The sequence below is a fragment of the Centroberyx affinis genome, unplaced genomic scaffold, assembly GCF_046629955.1.
Source record: "Centroberyx affinis isolate AG114_WGS23_722 - 3 ecotype Tasmania unplaced genomic scaffold, CSIRO-AGI_Caff_v1 ptg000806l_1, whole genome shotgun sequence".
NCBI classification, from domain to species: domain Eukaryota; kingdom Metazoa; phylum Chordata; class Actinopteri; order Beryciformes; family Berycidae; genus Centroberyx; species Centroberyx affinis.
The window spans coordinates 223,705-245,248 of record NW_027279409.1 but is presented as its reverse complement, the minus strand read 5'-3'; the positions used below and the strand labels follow the sequence as shown (position 1 = coordinate 245,248).

Here is a 21,544-nt window from a genome sequence, read left to right as displayed (position 1 = left end):
ATATTATGTACAAATTACTACATTCGTCTAGACAGGACATTATTTTAGCTTTACTTACATTGGCATGACCAAGCGCAATATTCATAAATATGTATATTGATGTATGTCAAACATTTACAGCTTCCAAATGCGCACTTAGGAGTAAATGACATGAATCAGCAATTAAACAACCTTTTCCACAGTGTAAAACTATACTCATGAAATGGATTTCTCTGCAGAATAAACAAGGCTTCTACTTCCTAAACTACTGGGGACAATTTCAAGAATTTGTTAGCTTAGTTCCTTAAATTCCTGTTGCACGGAAGCATATTGCTTTCATCTTGTAAAAAAAAAAAATCGCCCTGTTGAATGAACTTTTCTTGCTTATGTGTGATATTTTCTTGTTATTATCTCGTTATCATGAGGAAAGGCTGACAAGGCTGAAGTTAGTTTGCGATTTGCAGCATCTTATTCGCGATCAAGGGAAAATTTAAGGGGAAAACCAACTCCCCATAAAACCCCATAAAACATATTAAACAGATTTTTAAACAGAATTTTTTAATTATTTAATGGAACACCTGATTTATAACACAGGACATCTGTCATATTATTGGCCAAAATAATTTCACCCTGGACATGATCATATATGATCACATATGATCATGCAGTTGTGAGTACAACAATATGGTATAACTTTGACAAAACATTTAATCCTTGAACAGCCTATAGCTCCTTATTTGGCCAACAATTAGACATAGAAGACCTTAACAGTGCAGGCAGGAATCAGTGCTTGAGTCTCACTTCACAAGACATCTGCCATATTGGCGGCCCAAAATGATTTAATATAATAGTAGGCTACAAACTTGCAACTGAGGGTAGAGTTAAGTATTATTTCAACATCATATACTGCCTTCAAAATGGCAGTAACATAAGTATTTAATATATTAGATCTCTACTTCCAGGTCAAAATCCCTTTGGGCCAGGCTAGGAACAAGTTGTTTTGAAAATATATGAAAAAAGTTAAAAAAAAAAAGTAATGTAATAAAGTTAAGTCATTAATTTTTGTATCAATAGCCCAAAATAATTGAACCAATACAAATCTGGGCAGAGAAACATTGATAAGACTGGTGACTACATACATCATAGTTTATATATAACATAACTTAACAGTGTGATGTTAAAATCTGTTATTCTACATAGCTTGAGTGAAACATGCATAGTGACATGTTTTACTGAATTAGAAATGAATTTATGTTTCCCCTCAAATATCCCTTAACTTCCAAATAAGCTGTGAATCTGAAGCCAACTTCTGGCACATTTTTCCAAACTTGTCAGTATACAATATTTCAGAGTGACTCTTCTGTCTCTCAGTTTGCAGCTCTCTGGAGTGACATCATATCATGATGTGAGACACCAGACAAGCTGAATTCATTAATTTTGACTGTCATGCAGTTTGTGAACAGAGTGAACTATATACTATGGGGAGCAAAAGCAGAAGACTGGCTTTAAGCCACATTCTATAATATTAATATTAATGTTATGTTGGCATACACAGACAACACAACCAATAATCTTCTAAAATCATAACCACAAAGACAATGACAAGTGAACCATGTTGGATAATTTTTTTTAACTTTTACATAAACCTCATAAATTACATCATAAATTAGAATGGGAGTCTGTGAGTACAGCAGACATGACATGGACTGATAACTATGTAAGGTAACTTTAGCTAAATAAAAAAGAATGTTTAAAAAAAAAAGGCATCAATGATGAGTAGATACAATTAGAACATCAAACAATATTTCACATATAAAGAAAATTACATTTTTAACAAACAGGTTTTGGTAGGCGCTCACATATTCTGTCATTATCCAACAGAATGCAGGTTTCTGACTATTGCTAGAAATATTTTCAAATGTAGTGAGACCTTAAGTGCTATGGGTGCCTGGGGCAGAAAACTGGCCATGATGGCACAAGCTAAAAGTACAACAGACTTTACTAAAAAGAAAAAATCCCTTTAATATTGAAAACGACACGAGCTAAACACAAAAACATTCTCACTACAAGGTGCTCTACAGGGGGTTCCCACAGTCAGCTGGACATCAAATTCAAGGACTTTAAAGGTCTTGTTTGGTGAAACTCAAGGACTCAAAATTGGTATGTTTTACAGTGAGAAGTGACATCGGTCAGACATAGACATTGTAGAGGCCTATTTTTTTTTACTCATGATCTTGTCAAGTCAAAATTTCCACACAGGGTTTTCTTCAGGAGGTGAAGAGATGATCCTTGGACAGAGAGAGCCAAGGCAAGTACTTTCATGGCTATCCTTTCATTTTCACAAACCTTTAAGACTTTATTTTTCTGAAATCCACAAACTTTCAAGGATTTTAAGGCCCTTGGGATCCCTGTCTACAGATGTACAATACAGAGCGTACTCTTTTGTTGCATCACAGCCTCTGACCGCAGTCTTGCAAAGGCTTGTGAAAACCTCCCAATCCTCCTCACTGCCACCCACACAGGACATTTACAGTGAGCAGTGAGAGAGGAAGGCTCGCAGCATCATCAGCGACCCAACCCACCCCAACCAGGGACTATTTGCTCCCTTGCCATCTGGCAAAATGATACCGCAGCATTCCACCTGGCACCAAAAGACCCGGGTCGTTTTCACCTCCAAGACATAAGACTGTTGAACAGGACTCTCACAAACACACCCTGCTGAACTTTATTACGGCCTACCCCCCTAACATCTAGGTTATCAACAATAATGATAAGAAAAAACATAATTTAAACTGGCAAATTTTTGTACTACTTCACTGAATTTGACCACGGTGCAATAGGTCTTCCTCCATCTTTACTTTAGTCTTTTACGAACTGACCCTCCCATTTGCTTTTTCATCAGCTTGATTTTTAGAGTGTAATATTCCTCTTGCAGCTTGAGGACTGCCTCTTGTCTTCTGAGGACAGACATTTCCAAATCCACTCGCTCTTGCAAAGTTGTGCTTTGCACTGAGGATGTAGGAGTGCAGGGAGCAGCCAATTGTACTACAGGGCTAATAGGGACAGCAGTACAAGGACTATTAAAGTGTAGGCCGAGTGAACCTGGGCCATTAGTGAACGGAGTCATTTTGTGTGCTGCTGGAGAGGTAGATGGATCCACAAAGTGCTCTGAGTGTGTAGTTTGGGAAGCAGCATAAACAGGGAGCCCAAGCTCTGTCAGTGGATGTTTGACTGTGGATGTTTCACCTGCTGCATCGTTGTATTCATCTTTATCGCAGCTGAAATGGGAGGAAAAAATTTACTTTCAGAATTTTATTTTATTTGGACACAAATTTGCATTTTTTGACTCATTTAATAAAGACTTGCCCTGTTGCAACAATGCCACAAGATTGCCAGAAATTTAAGATCGAGATAAACTGCTTCAGCATGGCCTGGTTTCACTTCTATATCTCAAATGAAAAATGTGATGTGATTAATTATTGTGGAGTACAGCCTTAAGGATATAATCTAGGCCTGCAACTGCAGCCAAAGAATACAAATGTTTTCTTACCTTTGTTGAGTTTCCACCAGCTGTAAGATTGAAGGGTCTTTTCTGTCTTGCAGCAGCCTGTCTGAGAGGGCCATCACAGAAATCACTATTTGGGTCACATTACTGAACAGTTCAGGTGACAGGTCTTCATCTGTGAAGGAAAAGTCATGCAATGATGTACATGCTATGAAGATTTGAATGAGTATCCCAGAGAGCACAATATGCTGAACAGTTGGATAAACCAAGTGTTAAATAGACCCTAATCTGGATCTGTTTATTTTCCAAATGTAGCGTTCAGCAGCCAGCAGCGAGAGAAGTGAAGGCCTCGTCTAGTTTCACCCAAGTTAGATTGTAGATTTAATTGTAAACATGAACACTTCTTTGAGCAATCATCCTGGACTTCTTTCTTACCTTTACCACATTGCCTTTTCTGTCTTTTGATTTCTTCCCTCGACTTTGCCAGCAAATTTTCCCATTTTTTGTTACAATCAGAGACTGTGCGCTGAATATGTGGGAAGGCAGTGTTGATGGTTTGGGCTATCTCTTCCCATGCCTGTCTTTTACTCTGTATTGACACTCCAGTGCTGCACTTCCCTCTGATGATGTCTTTCCTTTCTTGCATTAACTGAGCAAGGAGGAGACATTCCTGGTCGGTCCAGTTAGGCCTTCGCCTTCTGCTAGACATTCCCTCCAGTAGAGGCAGGGGCATCGTCCTGAGAGAGAGAGAGAGAGAGAGAGAGAGAGAGAGAGAGAGAGAGAGAGAGAGAGAGAGAGAGAGAGAGAGAGCATAATTAACCTACACACAATTAGGGTTCCTTGATGAAAAATGCTTGTTACACCAGCATTCAATGTAGCAAACTAACAACCATTATTAAATGTAACTGTCCTGTTTAACATGACCATCTAGCTGTAAGTCTTCCACTATAGTGTTGTTTTGACTTAAGACATTATGCCTAAGACCTTTTGGAAAATTTAAGATTTTTCCTAAGAATAAGTGGGCCACGAACAAGTGACGCTTTCAGATACTTAAAATGAATCAAAGCGATCATTAACTTGATACCAAATCAACCGCTTGCAGAATATAAATACCATCAGGTATAATACACGCTATAATATAATAAATGCTGGTAAAACCTTAAGATAAAACGTAAGGCTTTCTCCGCCGTCTCAGGGAAAATCCACTCTGTCGCAGGATAATGACGTCTACACTGGTGACGTGTCAGTTTGTTTACAGTGGTCCGGCCGGGAGCTGTAGCACTCAGCTACACAGAAATGGCTGTTGATATAACGTTACTGTTCAAAGCCAGTGTCAAAACTGTAAAAACCCGAAACAAGGCTATAGGAGTTGGCTTTGATTCTACCAAAGACGAGATTTTCAAGAGGAGCAGACCCAAGAATGGATTCTCTCCCAAAGCGAAAGAGGTGGTAAGTGTTTTCCAAGCTAGCCAGCTAGGCTAGCTACTGCTGACACAAACTTCACGATTAGCCTTTTTTGTAGTCTGTGAATGAAGTTACCGTTAACATAAAAGCCAAAACACCAGGTTTTCTGAAATGTTGAACTTGTGTCTTGTTTTAGAAACAATAGTACGCCTATGGCAGGTATGCAGGGAGCAATTCAAGCAACATTTGGTCGTTTGCTCAGTGTGTGATATTCAGACTTATGCAAACATATTCAAACTTTCCCTAACCACGGAGTCACAATCTACCAAAGCGTGCGTTTAGTTAAGTGTGTTAGCAGCTATAAGTGCATTAAAGACAGCTTCTCATAATTCATAATTAGCAAAGCCTATGTAAATCATGCACACGTAGGTCCCTGTACTGTATGCAGTATGAATGAAATGCTAGTCACGATGCTACATGTAGGATCGGATTATTGCAGTTCTAGTCAGTCTGTAGATCTGCTGATGCAAGAATCAGCTCTATTTGACTCTTGATTCTTGCGTTGTTCTACATTAGTCTTGTCTGTTGGTTGCAGCCTCCTGTAGAGACCCTGTTTATGCAGGGGCGTCAGCCCTTCGTCTTGCATAATTTGATATTATTTTACAATAATACTAGAGAGGCCTAAATAATCATGCAAAATGTGCCCCCTGTGTTTGCAAGTCTTCATGTTTTAGACAGTAGAATTGATTCAGTAAGGATATATTTAGTATCATGTGAAAGATAACTGTGAGATGATTCCATGTCTTCAAGGTGTGTGTCATGGAGGTTTTTAGAGGCCTAATAGTCCTCAAACATAATTTTATATAATCTTACTTGATTTCAAGAAACGATTGCAGAACCTCATTCAGGAGTAATATTTGAGCTCATGTTCTTTGCCATGTAAAGACTAGAATAATTACCAGAAGAATGCAGCTGTATGTGAAGTACCTTTTATAAAAAAAAAACCAACTCTGCGTCTACTCTGTATTTAGGCCTATTTCTCATGTACGAGAATGAGACTGTACATGGAACTACCTTTGAAAATTGTTTCCCAGTCTACACTGCGTTTATTTTATGTCATCATTTAATTTTCTCATAGTACCGTTAACTTCCTTTAAATTGTTATCAAGCCTATACAGTGGACAGTCAAAAAAGTTTGGATCATGTCAGTAAAACTCTAATCACAGACTTACAACCACACACAGTGACAAAATGGGGTTTTCAACAGGATGCCTTACCTCTGGTGTCTCTTTTCAGTCAGGAAAAGAGTCACTTTCGAAGATCTGTTGTCATCCAGGTCACGGCACCAAATTGTTGAGGAAACCAGTGCTAAGCTCTAGTTTGAAGTGTCCATGTGTACAGCGTCTTTATTGCATACATTCATGGGTCAGCATAGAGAGTCAGATCATGTGTAACAAAGTATAGCTGCACACTGTTATAGAGAAGTGCAGCAAACAAGTGCCTGCCTACTTGGCCTTCACGCAGAGATAACTTGCAGCAGGGAGTAAGTGGGAGACCGGTATAAACTAGAACAAAGGAAAGATGTGCAAGTCTCTAATTGGCTGGTTTAAGATAAGGCTAAGGTAAGATGAGACAAAGGTCAGTATTGTCAAACAGGACAAGAGAATAATGGTCATCCTCTAGCAGGGTAACATGAACACAAAACAATAAATGATCATGAAAGACAGTTGTATAGATGATTATGTAAGTGGTTGAAAGTGATTAATGATCATAAGGGGAAATAAATGCTTAGGCCTATATATGAGGCAAATGGTGATCATTAAGAAATCGTTACTTATTCTCTCACAACATGACTTGACATTCAGGTCAATTTTCAGCTGGCCCAGGTTTTTCAAAATTACTTTGAGATAATGTGTTCTCATTCAGACAACTCTAAATTGTAATTCAGACATGATAAAAACAACTGAGTAATGATAGCACTGCTTTCATGCTTATGATTATTATTGGGCACTGCTGTTTTGGTGTGGATCAAACCCTGTAGCTACATCTTTCCACCTTCTGTCCTTTAAACAGAGCTGCCTCTGTACAAATCATGAATAAAGACTGCGATGTATGATAGCAACACTCCATAAGCCTATCAAATATGCATAATAATAGCTGAGTAGCCTACATGTTTTTCATAATGACTTTATTGCATTTCACTGTAAGTGCCATATAAATCTGGTGTATATGACACTGATATTATGCATAATTGCTAAGATTTATTACAGCTTAGGCAAAACTCTGTGGGACAATTTTATAAGAGAATAAGAAATTCTCTGCATATTTTACTTTCATGATGAATATTTTATATTTTATGCGTTGTTGGTGTGCTGCGTGCTTGATTTCAAGGAGGAAACATCATTCTTTCATATCATTTCACAACAAACAAAAACTATGTTTTTTTGATCATTTATTCCTCCAAATGAAATTGTATAGCATCAAGAGTGGAGTTACAAATCTTGCTGATGTTACATGTTTACCTGAGTGGGTGTAAACGTGATTTCTCTTCTGGTTCATTCTTTTTTCTTCCCCTCTTGAGCTAAACTCCCATTGGCTATTTCCAGTGTCACTCTCAGATTTCAGTCTTGGTGAGTCTTGTACCACTTCACACCATAGACTGTAAAAAAAAGAGCTTCACACTACGCAAGCCTGAACAGACTTGGCCCGACAAACTCAAACACGTTGGAAAATATCTTGTCATGCCAAATGGCCCGAGTCAGCAGTCTTGAGCCGGTTCACACTACAGGATGATCTGTGCCAACCGTCGGGCCCGAGTGCCCCACTCCCGACTAGCCCAATCAGGCTTACAATCGGCATTAAAATTCCCTTGTGTGACCTAGGCTTGGTCTTTAATTAGTTCAAGAAATTTGAAGGAGTGTAAGGAGACATCACCACAGATTGACAATAGGAGAGAGACCACTTGCCAGTAAAAGGCTCAGCTCCGTGGCATACAGTGTTGGTGTGCAGCCAGAGGTCATTGGCCTAACGTGAATATCATGAACACAAACCCCTTCAAAGGCACCTTGAAGAACCATTCTGTGTTTCCCTAGGGGAGTCAGGACTTTTAAGCTGTACCTGATGTCTCCACCTTCGGTCTGAGACATAAGCCCAGTCACAGCAGCTCTGCACAACCGGGCTTTTGTTATGTTCTGTGCACCCCTGTTGCATTGATATTAGAAATGGTGGTTTAATAAAAGCAGGGGTGCTGATTCAAAGAAACTCAAACCTATCCTGTGGTGCCTGCCCTCTACTCTCCTCCCCCCTACCGCTGCCTCCCTTGCGCTCCAGATATCATCTCCAAACATCTCAGTGAACCAGCGTTTGGAGAAATTGAAATTGGGAGTTTGGAATGTCCTGACTGCTTACAGTTATGTTGTGGTTTTCACCCACCTCTCCCCCCAACTCTGTCCATTCTTCTCTCTGTACAACTTGAGATAGGCAGCATTTTTTGTGCGAGCCCTCTCTTCGCATGTATGATTCCATAAACATGCTGCAATAACATTTTCTTTCGGCTCTCGAACAATTTCTTGGGGAAAGCCGATCCTCCCAAGAGCCAGTGATTAAAGGTGGAAGATCAAAACAGAGAAAATATTAAATTAGGTCCCCAGTAACAATGTTGACGGCCGGCGCCTAATGCACAACAGATGTGGGTGCCCTTCAAGACATGCATAACTCTCTCCAAGTTCCCACTGAAGCTCCACAAAAATAGAAAAAAAAAACATCAAAGTGTACAAATATAAAGTGGTCATATGAGGCTTTTTCCACTCAAAATGTAGCCCAGTGAGCAGGGAAATGTAACATCTTTAGAAGCAATGCAAAAAAGGCTTGATTGACTAATAAGAGGGCCAGTGTTTGCAGGGTGGGGTTTGGTCAGGGGAATCTTTTACCTCATAGGGGTCGGTTTGGGGCACTGTGATCTCCATTTCACCGCTCACCTCCTCTCTCTCCACAGCATGCTGCCCTTCTCGTGTTTAAATGGAGGAGGTCACCCCAAAATTGTTAAATTGTGTGTAGAAAATAGCGCTTGGCACCCCACTGTGCCTTCAGCAGTGGTATTCCTAAATTGGCTCCTTCTCACAGTGTTTTCTTTGAAACCATGAAAAGTGTGGCCATCAGCCAGCACTTAAAAGTATGTGCTGTTGGTGGGGTTCTTCCATACAGAAAGCTTCAAATGGAAATGATAAGCTCATGTATTCTCAAAACATTGAGTTTGAATTTGAAGACTCTGGTTAATTTGATTTTTTTTTTTTTTTTTTTTTATGATGGTAAACTTTGCGAGTCCGAAAAAATGTCAAAAATTATTCTATAACACTCACAATTTGATTGAAATCGCCTAACCATGGGGAATTATTCTAAACCGCACAGGCCCAAATAATGTCGAAAATTATGAAGTCGGAAATTAAATATGTTCCTATTGAGTTACATTGGGATAGAATGTAAAACGTGGATAAATAATGGACACACCAGTAATTTTAGAGTTGGAACTGTGAATTGACAGCTAAGGTTTGTAGGTTAATTCTTGTTCTTGTTTGTTTTCCCGTGTTCCTGTGGGTGTTGGCATTCAGGTGAAACTGGAAAGCATTTGTGGATTTTTAGCACTCATGTTTAACAAGTCATGTCGGGCAAATGGCGTACAGTCACCACAGCAGCAATCAGATGCTATACAGCAATGTCATTTATGAGTGGTCATAAATGTCAACCACTTAGGGTATAGTGTACAGCTGTGGAAATCTTGCCTTACGTCTGAAATGTTTTGCCAGGCATGTCCTTGATTTCTGAAGTTATTGTCGATCAAGTCCTCTAGCAGAAGTTTATATTTATGGGTAGAAGCCTAAATAGCTAATAATAGCCTACTTGAAAGATTGAAGAAATACCCCAAGCTACATAAACCCAACAAATATTTCTAAGAATCAGGTCAAACAAGACTACTTGCATTCATGAATGAAATAATAAATCCAGACCTTGTGGTACTACAGTAAAACCCTCATGAGACCCTCAGCTACATAGACTTTGGTGTAGATTCTAGTTAAAGCCTCATCTTAGTGAGAACTGTATGTGAGTGTGTATAATCAATAATTTGTTGCATTTCCAGTTATAAAAGTAGTGCTACTTTTGGTAGAAAAAAAGTGGAATAATCTTTCCATTACACAGACAGTTAAAATAACTTTTCCTTTTTTATCTGTCCACTCACCAAGTCACAAACTAGAACAACACGTAGTTAAAAGGAGATTTAGGAGAAGTCAGATTCACATGCACAAGTACAAGCACCTAGGCCGAGGCTATACTGAGGCTGTACGTTTGCCATGGGGTAGTGATTTGCAGGGATCACCCTGAGCTAAATGTGCTGCTAAATGGTCTCTTTACCAGTTGGCCTAATCTCTGCACTGTTTTCTCAAGAAGGCCAGGCAAATTGAATTTTGAGGCATCTGCTATCAGGACTAAGCACAATTAGATTTTTTTCCCCCCGTGCAACAAAAGATGTTATTGCACATTTCATAAAAATGAAAATAAATGAGGAATAAGTGGTGAAACACAGATCTGCAGATGGATGTCAAACTCTGAATCATGAGATGGACACCAGATACTCTGCAGACTAAGCAGTTTAACTGGATAGACACATAGACTAGGCTTCATTTAAAGCCAATGTGCGGATTGATTACTGCAGTAGCTGCAGACAATTTTTTTTTTTTAGACAAATCTAAATTATTTTGTAATAATTGATTAGGCCTAGGGTATATTTGCAATCACTGAAATACTACCAATACAATTTAGGCTGCAATCTGAACAAAATGAGCTTTCACTTTGAAGCACTTAAAAATACAGGGACTCTTAATCATGACAGACATGCAATTAAAATCTGCTTGGAAAGGGGACAACTCTAAAAGTCAGTAGTGTTTATTTTATACTAGATTAGGAATAGATGTTAGCTGAATAAGGTATGTGCTATAAAGTGCATATTGTCATTTTACTTTGTTATTGAATGCCTCAAGTGAAACTAAGGCAGACACTAGTGCTGTTTATAATAATAATAACCAACAATCAACATAATGTTTTGGCCTCTTAGTTGTGGTCAGCATTCAACCTCTAGATGAAAAGCATTGTTTAAGGCAGAGGTCAAAAGAAAAAGTTGGCTTCAAAGCCAGATGGAGTTAGTCTGGTGGCTTGCCTTAGAGGTACAGACTCCCCAAGTCTTGTTTCCTCTGCTTTCAATGAGGCTTGAGTATTGCAATATTGTTAGCATCCATGAGTCCAAAGAGAGAGTTTTCCCTAACAGCTGAAAAGTCTTTGCTTTCCAGGCATACACATTTCTTATAGCTGCTTTCTTCAGTGTCTCAAATGATGTGGCTTTGTGCAAACCAGAAATCAATCATGCTGTTTCAAATTGATGTACTTACTACATGCAACATGATTTTGTTTTTCGTCTTTTTGAAACCAAACCTGAAATTTAGAATCAAGCGAGAATGGGTTTTCCCCTATGCAAAGGTCCTTGCTGTTGCCAAAACCCAAAACAAAACAAATTTCCAAAAAGTATCCCACACTTTACAATCAGTGATATAGGGAGGGAAAGTTGTCATGTCACCTCCTGTTGTTTGTGTTCAAATCTGGCCATTGGAATGAATTGAATGGTTTGCACAGTTCATATTACACATCATGAGGTGCGGTTACACCTCTATCTCCTCTGAAATTGATTGTTATCCTAGCGTTTTAAATGATCTCGTGGCATTGTGGCAAAATGCAGTAGTGTAGTTTTCATTGAGATTTTTTCAAAACAGACTACAAAGCCAGTCATTCACTCATTCATGATTCATTCAGATCATGTCACTGCCACAGTCCACTGCAGTGATCTCAAGCAGCGGGGCATTTAGAAATTCTGATTGGCAAAGATGGCATCATTAGCTCGCTTGTCAAATACTTTGGATTTGTATGGGAGTGTGTACATACATACATACATTACATACATATATGGGAACAACCCGGCATGAAGCGTTGCACCATCTTGATTGCTCTCCCTTGCTTCAGTGTTGTGACACGGTCATACAGTGCTGTGGGTGTAGTTCTTTTGTACAAGTATCTGTATACTGTTATACCTTTGCAAAAAATCTAATCTAGTTTATCTCAAGTTTAATCTCATAGCTGATGTGCCTTAGTATCGCAAAATGAATGATAGCTGTTACTAATTTATAATCAATTATTAAAAAGCCGCCTATGGGAAAATTAAAGGTGATTTTTTTCTTTGAACACAACCAGCAGATGGTGTAAGTTGCCACTTCCTGCCACCCTCCTTATACGTTAGGACATTTTGTATCCATGGTTACTTGCTTAATCAAAAATTAACAAATAATAAGGTTACATACAACTGCTGCCAACTATCTGTTTCAGTCCAAATACATACTCCAGTAAAAATCAAAACACATTAATACAGCTTTAAAATATATCAAAATAGATCAAAGGCCCTATACATACATATTCTTAAAAGTCTTGTTTGATGGTGCCATTTGTTTGTTTATTGTGCTGACTGACTGCAGCATCCTAACTCCAAATGCACATAAACAAAAAAAGACAAAAGTGAAGCCATTAGAGACACAGACATAAACATGATAATAAAATCAACATGTGGCGTAGTCTTCTCCTCTAAAGCATCCTTTCTGTAGCAGGCCCACACATCTAACAGCAAACTGGCATAGCTTCAGTATGGATAGCCCTTGGTCAGGGCACACAGTGACTTAAACCATGGCAGGGCAGTCATTATCAAATTCTGTCAGTTACCTGGATTTAACAAAACAAAGAGCCGGCCAAGCTCTTTAGAAATCTGCTAGCTAAGCCTTTTTCTCTTTTCTTCCTCATAATAATCCCCCCTGATGGTTTGTTTGGGCTCAGCCGGGGCTGGAGGGAAGCAGGGGGAAGGAGAAAGTGAGGAGGTAAAGTGGGGGTCCTTGATGATGACGAGATTAGATGTAGCCCGGCAGACTGTCTCCTTCTGCCTTCACTGCAAGCTGTCCCTCACACACACGTACACAGTTGCACGTATGTGTACCCACACACACACACACACACACACACACACACACACACACACACACACACACACACACACAGTGAGCCACAAGCACAAGGCCACCCCCTTCCTCATTGTTGAGGAATTACTTGCTCTTTAGAGTCTTAAGTTACAAGAGCAATTGATCCCACTGACCCCCTGCAAACCCTTGAGGTTGTGCTGGGAATCTGAGCTCCAATGTATACACACAGGAGAGAGCTCAACCCCCAGAGCAGCACTCGCGACACCCCCCACCCCACACCCCCCACCCCACCACTCCTCTCCACTCATTTGCGCTCTGATTCAGCACGTTCCAATACTGTGGGTTTAGCACTGCCTGCTGGTCAAGGAGAGGTAGTTCATGAATGCATTTCTGTAGTGAGCTATACCTTGTACATAAATAACTTAAGCTTATAGCCAAGCGCTAATTGCAAGCAGAAAATATAGTTTAGAGTAGAAGATAAATTAGTCATGCTGTGTCAGAGATTAAATTCTTCGTGGCGGGCCTAGGAAAGATTTCGAAAACTAAAAATTACTGAAACTCCCAAATTTTCTCCCACAGGGGTTTTCCAGGCTTATAAACAGCAACATTGCCCGTGGAGCTGGTTTTCCTTGAGGATGGGGAGTTGAAGGCTTTATCAGATCACATCATGACAGTCTTTAAATCAGCCTTGTTCTTTAGGATCCGAAGGCTTAGAAGTTGGACTCCTCTCAAGAGACCCATGGCAGGAAGATACTGTTCAAATACATTCACAGGCAGATGACATTAAATACATCATATCTAATTTATGGGGTTTGCAAATTTTCATTTAGGACATGAGAACTAACGAACTGCCAATGTTAGGCCACCTTTACTTGTTTCAACAATCAGAATGATCAAGTCATTATTGAAGATAGTCTATAGATAAATAGGCTGTATTCTTATCACAAGAATTCTTAAATTAATCACAAGAACTTAAATTAACTGACAAATAACATATTAATATATTATTTCAATATAAAACTCGCAAACTGACAATAAATTTGCCAAAAGATTGCAATGATAATGTCATGACTGTAAGATACATACTTTAATGACTGCGTGAGCAGTTTCATTGCTGGAAGTAAACATTTTTGACAAACTATTTTTTGAAGATAACCTTTTACTTTCCAACACCAGACCTCCTAGGACACTATAAGAAGTTTTATGGCTGTGGGCAGGGAAAACTTTACCCATCTACCAATAAGACACACAGGAGCTCTCTTTGGAGTTTTGTCTTAGATCCACAGAGACTCTACACAACGCAGACAATGTTTTTTTTTTTAAGTCTTTCAACCACTAGAAAGGTTCTCTTCTCTCCTGACTCCTCACCAAGCTCAAGCGCTCTGACAAACAATTAACTCTTGACCTCAAATAATTGTATTATTACAAGGGTCGACTTGTCTCAACAGCCTTTGCCTGAGCTAGAATATGCCCCAAAGCATATGTGTCATACATCACTGAATCACTTTCCGAGCCAGAGGAGGAGATCTAGGTTTCTAACAAATTGCTTGACTCTGTTTATCTTGACACCTTCTTTCAACAGTGAGAAACTTGTCATCTTTCAAACGTCAACAAAACCGTTTTTAGGTCGCCGTGACGCTAGGAAGGGGTTTTTAGAGACATTATTAGATGGCTGGGGCCAGGTTACGCCTTACAGCCAAGGCAATTTGATAATTGGGGTTGTTAGACTGAAAAGGCTGAAGGTCGAAGACAGCGTCGTTATGCTATCAAAATAATCTCCCACGCTCAGAGGTCTCTGTCACAGTCAAACCCATTGTGTCACTTTTCAATCCTTTGCTTGTCTGACTTCTGTCTTCTTCTGCATCTAACAGACCCCGCTGTGTGAATGTCCACACACACCTCTAGCCTGCCAGCACAACTCTGTGGACAGGGAAGCAATTTGGCCTTTTTCAATGTTTGACTGAATTACAGGAGCAAATATTGGATTGAACCGAGTTTCCTCTGGTTTCCCTGTGCACACACACACTTGGACATTTTCTCAGTGATAAATAGTAACAGATCATGAATTTAAGGCTTATTAGAGATTGCTCTGTCAGAGCTCTGTATAGAGAAGCTCATGGTTTTATTTATGAGAGCTGTTTGACGAGGAAATTGCAAGTTTGATTTTGGTATGTCTTGGAGTAAATGAATTGTCAAAGGTAAACATTGAGAATACACAGAGATAGATCGACATTGGTCATCTGTCACAGTCAATAAATACTAAATCACACATTTACTCTGGCTCTGCGTAAAGGTAGTAGGGAGAAAATAGTTTCCTGGTACACTTCTAAAAACTCTTTCTTAAACCATGTTGACATGGTGAGAATACTAAATAATAATACTAAAAAGGACGAACTGAGGCACAGCATTTAAAGAGACTCATTGACATGAAGGTAATGATGTCTAGTAATGTATCTTCTCACTTCTTGGCAGATCACCAACATCACCAAACTCAAAGACTTTCTACTACAACACAGGAAAGATTATGTGAACGCCGGAAGGTAAGCCTCTCCAAACACTTTTTCAACTAGAACTGTGTTTTTCTGTTTGTTTTTTTTCCTGTGGATTACTAGATTACTAGACTATGCAACAATCCACCAATACGAACACAACAGTAAAACACTGCAAGGCTGTAGAGAAAGGTGTTGTAGGGTTTCTGACATTGGGACTAGGGACTAGGGATTCTGACACAATTCAGATGAGGTCAGGAATCAGGGCTGATTTGATGGGACAGTCAAATGAGTGACTCCAGGGTATGTGTGTGTGTGTGTGGGGGGGGGGGGGGGGTGCCTGAGTCAGTGTTACAGGGGCTGGCTGCTGGCACAAGGACAGCAGCGAGTAGGGTGGTCTATAGCAGCAGGCTCCAGTGTAATTGTCTGGAATAATTGAGCTGCAACCAAGTGAAGAGCAAATCACGCCCTGGGACTAATCCAGGCCTTCCTCTCTCCAAGGCCCCTCTGTGTTTATAGGTGTGGGTGTGTACATGGGTGTGTGGAGCAGCCTATGTTTTGTTAAGTTGATAACGCTTTAACAGAACACATTAAGTAAACACTGCAGATGCGTATGGGTGGAGTGGACTGTTCTTTAGTGGTGGGAAAAGGCATCAAGCTCCCATCGGTGGTATATTTAAAACCTTGCCTCTTCTACCTTCAGTCTCTCTATTAGCTGTTCCTGTCTTCCATTTTTCTCATCACTTTTCTGTTTTTCTCCATACTTTCTTGCTTTGCCCAACAGAATAATTATGGACTATCGATTGCAACTGAATTTAATTCAAAATGTTTATAGAATCAGTGTAGTTGGTCATATCATTTCAGTCAAAGTATGGCTAAGGTCAAAATAAAAGCCAGCAATAAGGCTTCTCAGTGATGGTGGCTGTGTAATAGAATATTATTTGGCATTTTCGATGCAACTGGGCAGTTTCCAAGATAACTTGTACACAAAGTTCTGTCAGTTGTCTTGACCACAACTTAACATGCTACCCATTACAAAAAAAAACATTGCTCCCAGTAAGTTGCCACAAGTATGATAAAAGGATGACATTTGTTCAGCTTGAATTACATTTCATTTCTGCATCTTCATTTTTTTATCACCACTCTCTCAAAACTTTAATCAAATACCATCCTTGAACACTTGGCTAGCACTGTCGCCAAGACACATACACCCACCATTCAACTCACAAACCATCATTATTTTCATTTCACTGGTTGACATTAATACTGATTTGATTTTGCCTTGTACGTTTTGTAATGATTTGCTTGATTTCATGCCAGAAAATCCACCTTCACACCATTACAGTCACTACTGTCTCTGTGCTGGGACTTGATGTTGGTGTTTTCTTTGTTTCACCAAACCCTGTATGTTCATAGTTGGGAAGTGTCATTGTGCCTCAGAAGTCCAGCAGAGGGAGACATTAAGGCTCAACTGCATGGAAGTGAGCGAGGATGAATGCCTCTATCATGAACACTATTGGAATAAAACATTGCCTAAAGAGTCTTTCCTGTCTGACCACAATGTTAGCCTCGGTAAAACTCCTCAATAAATGAAACTTCTGATACATGCTCTAAAGTTTTTGATGTGTTTTACAGTCTCATCTCTTCAGACCTCACCCGCATGACAGACAACGAACGAGACCAGATTGACCAAGACGCTCAGATCTTCATGAGAACCTGCTCTGAAGCCATCAAGCAGCTACGCAATGAAGGTGTGTATATCTATATGCGCTATATTTGCTCTGTTTTTCAAATAGTAATGGAGAAAAACACAGAAAACACGCACATTGGAATCCTCAGTCACAGGTGGTGGACAAAGAAAATTAAATAAATAAAAGCAAATAAAGTCTGAACACTATCCAGTGCTCCCACACTGCATTGATTAACATCTACACTGCTGTAACTTTTCATTAGATGAAGACACTTGAAGCGTAGGCGTTAATAAATACACCATGGGAGCATCAGACAGTGTGCAGAGTTCATTTGCTTTGATTTACAAATAATAATGGAAATGGAAAGTACACAGCCTTGCTGGCATTGTCTTGCATATACAATATATGTATGAATGTATTTATTATTATTGTCTCCCCCAGCTGAGAAGCAGGTGACATCAGCCCAGATAAAGGAGCATAGGGGGGCAGTGCTGGACCTCATTGAAATGTATCTGAAAGGTGAGTTTATGTCGCTCGTCACAATTCAGACAAGGCCCTGACATGTCAGATGCCATGTCCTCTGGACTATTATGAGTGCGGACATTTGTTTATTTAGGACATCTACTAAGTGAAGAATAGATGAATGTGTGCCTAGCAGGATGGTGGAATTGGTTCAACATGAGCTGCACACATACTACATTGCAGGTCCCTGATTCACGAAATGTATATTTTAGGAAATAGGATTGCATGATAACAGCAGGTGCATCTTTTGATTGTTTTTCAGGAGTATGTAAACTGTACTCAGAGCAGAGGGCAATTAGAGTCAAGAGAGTGGTGGACAAGAAGAGACTGTGAGTACTCACAACGATCAACATCTATGCGTACCTTCTTCACAGTTCTTATTATCACATATTAGAGCTGTAACAACCTAAAAGCCTGTGTGATAACGTGGTGTCAGGTCGAGGCTGGAACCAGAGCTCCACAGTAAGGTGGAGAAGAACCCGCAGGTGGAGCCCACAGAGGAGAAGGCTGCCAAGGAGGAGAGTGCTGGTAGGTTAGCAAGGCCAGTATGGACAGAACATCTTGTCCCAGTCAGTGCTTTAGTGTTGGAGTGCTTTTTAATAATGTCTTTTCTCACTCAGTATATTATGGTGAAGTGAAAAAGTGTTTCCAATGGGAATCCGTCTGTGCTCCTTACTTTAACAGCAGTGTTGTAGTTTAAATGGTTACGTGGTTCCTCTCAAACAGCGAGGGACTAAATGAGTGATTCAGATGACCAAAGTGATTAATGGAGTGAGTGATGAAGGAAGTGCTGTGAGTGTTGATGTTTTTGGTGGAAGTGTGATGACTGTAAGGCCTCTGCTTTGTCCTTTTCCTGTAGAGAGGAGTGTGTCGGAGGTCCTGGACAACAGTGTCAACCTGTGGGAGGAGGGCCGGATGGAGGACGAGCTCTCTCCTGAGGAGATCCAGATGGTGCGGGACCGCAGCGTTCATCATACATGATAGATAGCTGTTTGATTCAGATGTGTCCCATCTACTCCACTAACAGGAGCTTACAACATGTTGTGTAACTGTACATAGAGGATGTCTTATGTGGGATGTACAGTAGAACCTTGCTTAACTGAATCCCTCGAGAATGGAGGTTGTTAGGGAGAATAAAATATTTAGAATGTAGTGAAACTTCAAAATGTGAAATGTGCAGGCTTTCTGAAATGTGTTGTACAGTCTAATTTGGACTAGAGGGATTTGTCAAGATGGACATTACAAAAATGAATCAGTGGAGTATGTTGTCACATTAGCACACATTTTAGCTAATTTTATCTTTTTGTTGAGTGACCCCTATGGAGGTTTGGGGTTCAGATAATAGAGGCTCTATAAGAACATGCAGTATATTCCAAGCACAGATTGTATAGTATTGCCATATGGCATCTTGCTAGATTTAAGCAATAAGCCATGAGAAGATGCTTTAAAGTGATTATTATTTTACAACAGCTTCCAACTTGACTCAGCAAATCAATTGCTGGAATTATCAATTTTATGTCTTGGTAAATGTTTGATATCTACATATATGTTTTTGATGATGATGTTTTAGTTTTGTGTCTTTCTGTCTAGTTTGAGCAGGAAAACCAGAGGTTGGTCAGTGAGATGAGCAGCCTGGTGGATGAAGTTAGGTAAGTTTCCCTCACCACTATTATTACTTTACCCTTTAGCAAGCCCAATCTGGACAGCATTAGTGTTACCAGAGGTCAGTAATTAGATTTTGTCCACGCACATCAGCACATCATTTCAGTCATCTGGACTGTAATCTAATTCACTGGGGACCATGGTAATCCAGGGACAGTCCCATGCGACAGTGTTACACAATAGCGCTTCCCTTTTTTAAATGTCTGGCCCTTGTGATCAAAATGTCAGGTGAGCAATAATCGCATGAAACACCAGATGGCGATCCAGACGGGATTAAAATGACCCCAGGACATCAGAGTTAACTCAACGTACTGTAGGCATTTGCAGACAAAATTTTTACCAGGATAGCCAGAGAAAATCACCGACATGTTTGTTCCGGATGGCATAAAATTCCTGTCGTCTGGAGGCAGTAATTACCAAACACCAGACCTGCCCCGGTAATACTAATGCCATCTGGAGAAGGCTTAAGAATGCTAGGCACACTACTTTTGATGTGATATATTCACGCTTGCCTTCCATGTCCTCCAGGCAAATCGAGGGGAAGGTTGTGGAGATCTCTCGCCTCCAGGAGATCTTTGCAGAGAAAGTCCTTCAGCAAGTGAGTTGAGTTCCGTACATCACTTCATCAATCCACAACTTGTTGTACATCAAATTAATTGCTGTGTGTTGTCTCTTGACAGGAAACGGAGATAGATAGTATTCACCAGCTGGTTGTGGGAGCTACAGAGAATGTCAAAGAAGGCAATGAGGATATACGAGAGGTAACATTCACCAAATTGAAGCAACCAGCCCCTGGCTATTTATCTATTTTGTATATGTAATTTATATATTATGCTGTTCTTTGCTAGATGTTTCACTTGGCCAACATTATTTTGCCTGCATTCACATACTGTATAATCCATCATACCTTAATACAGCTGTAAACTGTTGTCACTTTGCTCTTTGATTCTGTACCTCTCCTTCTATCACAAGGCCATCAAAAACAACGCTGGCTTCCGTGTGTGGATCCTCTTCTTCCTGGTCATGTGCTCTTTCTCTCTTCTCTTCCTGGACTGGTATGATAGCTAATGCCTGTAAACTGCCAGCTTGGACTCTATGCCACTGGAAGTGACGTCTGTCTGGCCTTGGTACATATTGGTTATCACAAAGTATTGAACACGCTCAGACAGAAGGCACCATTCAGCACGCTGGACCGGGTGGAACATCTCCAAGTGTTCTCCAGGAAGATTTTGTGTTTCACGTCATGTCAGCTCGTCCCTCCCTGATCCTAACTATTTAATATTCCTCATCGCGGTCCAGCGCTTTCTGGGCAGTTTCCATGTACAAGAGCACTTCATCCACTGGAGGCCGGCTTGTGAACATGTCCTGTGCAGTGAAGCATGCTGTTAGCTTTGTATAAAGTGCTCTGTCCACTTTAACTGTGTGTATGGATGGACAATCAGAGTCTTTCTACCACTAAAATGTCTGATAATGGTTTGATTGACAGCAGCTATTCTCGTCTGTGACTGACAAACAGAAATACTGGTTTCTGTTGATCTCTTAATCTGCTTGTAATTGACTTCAATGCACTAGAGGATACTGTGTAGACTGCGATATGTTGACAGAAATGGTTTTTGAAGACTTTGCAGTCCCATGTATTTAAACGGACTGTAAACTTTTGTCCCTCAATTGCTAATACATTATACTTGACTGCCGAACCCTGAGAATGTTTTCTTTTCCAAGCAGTTATGAGCAGCAGAGCAGTTTATTTGATGTCTATCACAGCTATACAACTATACTGACATACCATTCAAATTCTATTAAAAAAAAGCAATACTCTCAATTAAATTTAGCATTTTATCTTCATTCTTTCCTTCAGAATTACAGGATATGACTTGATAACAGTTAATCCATTTCACATTTACATCTAGGCCCTAATATCACCAGATAACATTAAGATTACCAGAAAGCCATGGCTTGCCTTTGGCAGTATCTGCTATCCAGAAATAGGTATTCTGAGTAAAAAAAATATGCTGTAGGGATTTGATTCACACAGCCTACTTATGTTTCTGCCAATCTGTTCATTAGGATTAACCTATATTCCAACGAAAGCAGTAGAGCGCTTAGAAATCTCCCTTTGATGTAGACTCCCGAGAAATGGAACTGTTAAAAGAGATATTTATCTAATATTTTTCATGGTGGGAATTTTACAGCAGTCCTGACAAGCTATGCTCTTAAAATGGTGAGTGAACA

At 39.9% G+C, this 21,544-nt stretch overlaps 1 protein-coding gene and 1 long non-coding RNA gene across 3 annotated transcripts; one reads left to right on the top strand and one right to left on the bottom strand.

Annotated features, from left to right (window-relative positions):
• Positions 1-1,632: 1,632 nt before the first annotated feature.
• On the bottom strand, positions 1,633-4,669 carry LOC139644977 (uncharacterized). The gene is made up of 4 exons (XR_011695220.1): positions 4,643-4,669; positions 3,920-4,221; positions 3,530-3,659; positions 1,633-3,257 (listed from the first exon to the last, which is right to left on the bottom strand). It is a non-coding gene; the product is annotated as an uncharacterized lncRNA (long non-coding RNA).
• A 78-nt stretch (positions 4,670-4,747) lies between these two features.
• On the top strand, positions 4,748-21,124 carry stx18 (syntaxin 18). Of its 2 annotated transcripts, none has more exons than XM_071520526.1 (11): positions 4,748-4,933; positions 15,421-15,488; positions 17,073-17,188; positions 17,570-17,647; positions 17,913-17,979; positions 18,087-18,195; positions 18,527-18,601; positions 19,241-19,299; positions 19,841-19,910; positions 19,993-20,073; positions 20,285-21,124. In XM_071520526.1, the coding sequence occupies exons 1-11, from the start codon at positions 4,781-4,783 to the stop codon at positions 20,378-20,380; spliced, it is 972 nt and encodes a 323-aa protein (XP_071376627.1). In that variant the 5' UTR covers positions 4,748-4,780; the 3' UTR covers positions 20,381-21,124. The 2 variants fall into 2 exon arrangements, with proteins under 2 accessions (XP_071376627.1, XP_071376628.1); XM_071520527.1 differs by having other exon boundaries at positions 4,762-4,933; positions 18,087-18,178; positions 18,510-18,601.
• Positions 21,125-21,544: the final 420 nt, after the last annotated feature.

Excerpts from the sequence above, each read along its gene's own strand:
- stx18 (XM_071520526.1), top strand. The coding sequence starts at position 4,781 with ATGGCTGTTGATATAACGTTACTGTTCAAAGCCAGTGTCAAAACTGTA. Across the intron at positions 15,489-17,072 it reads GATTATGTGAACGCCGGAAG|TCTCATCTCTTCAGACCTCA; the intron begins GTAAGCCTCTCC and ends TGTGTTTTACAG. Across the intron at positions 17,648-17,912 it reads CATTGAAATGTATCTGAAAG|GAGTATGTAAACTGTACTCA; the intron begins GTGAGTTTATGT and ends ATTGTTTTTCAG.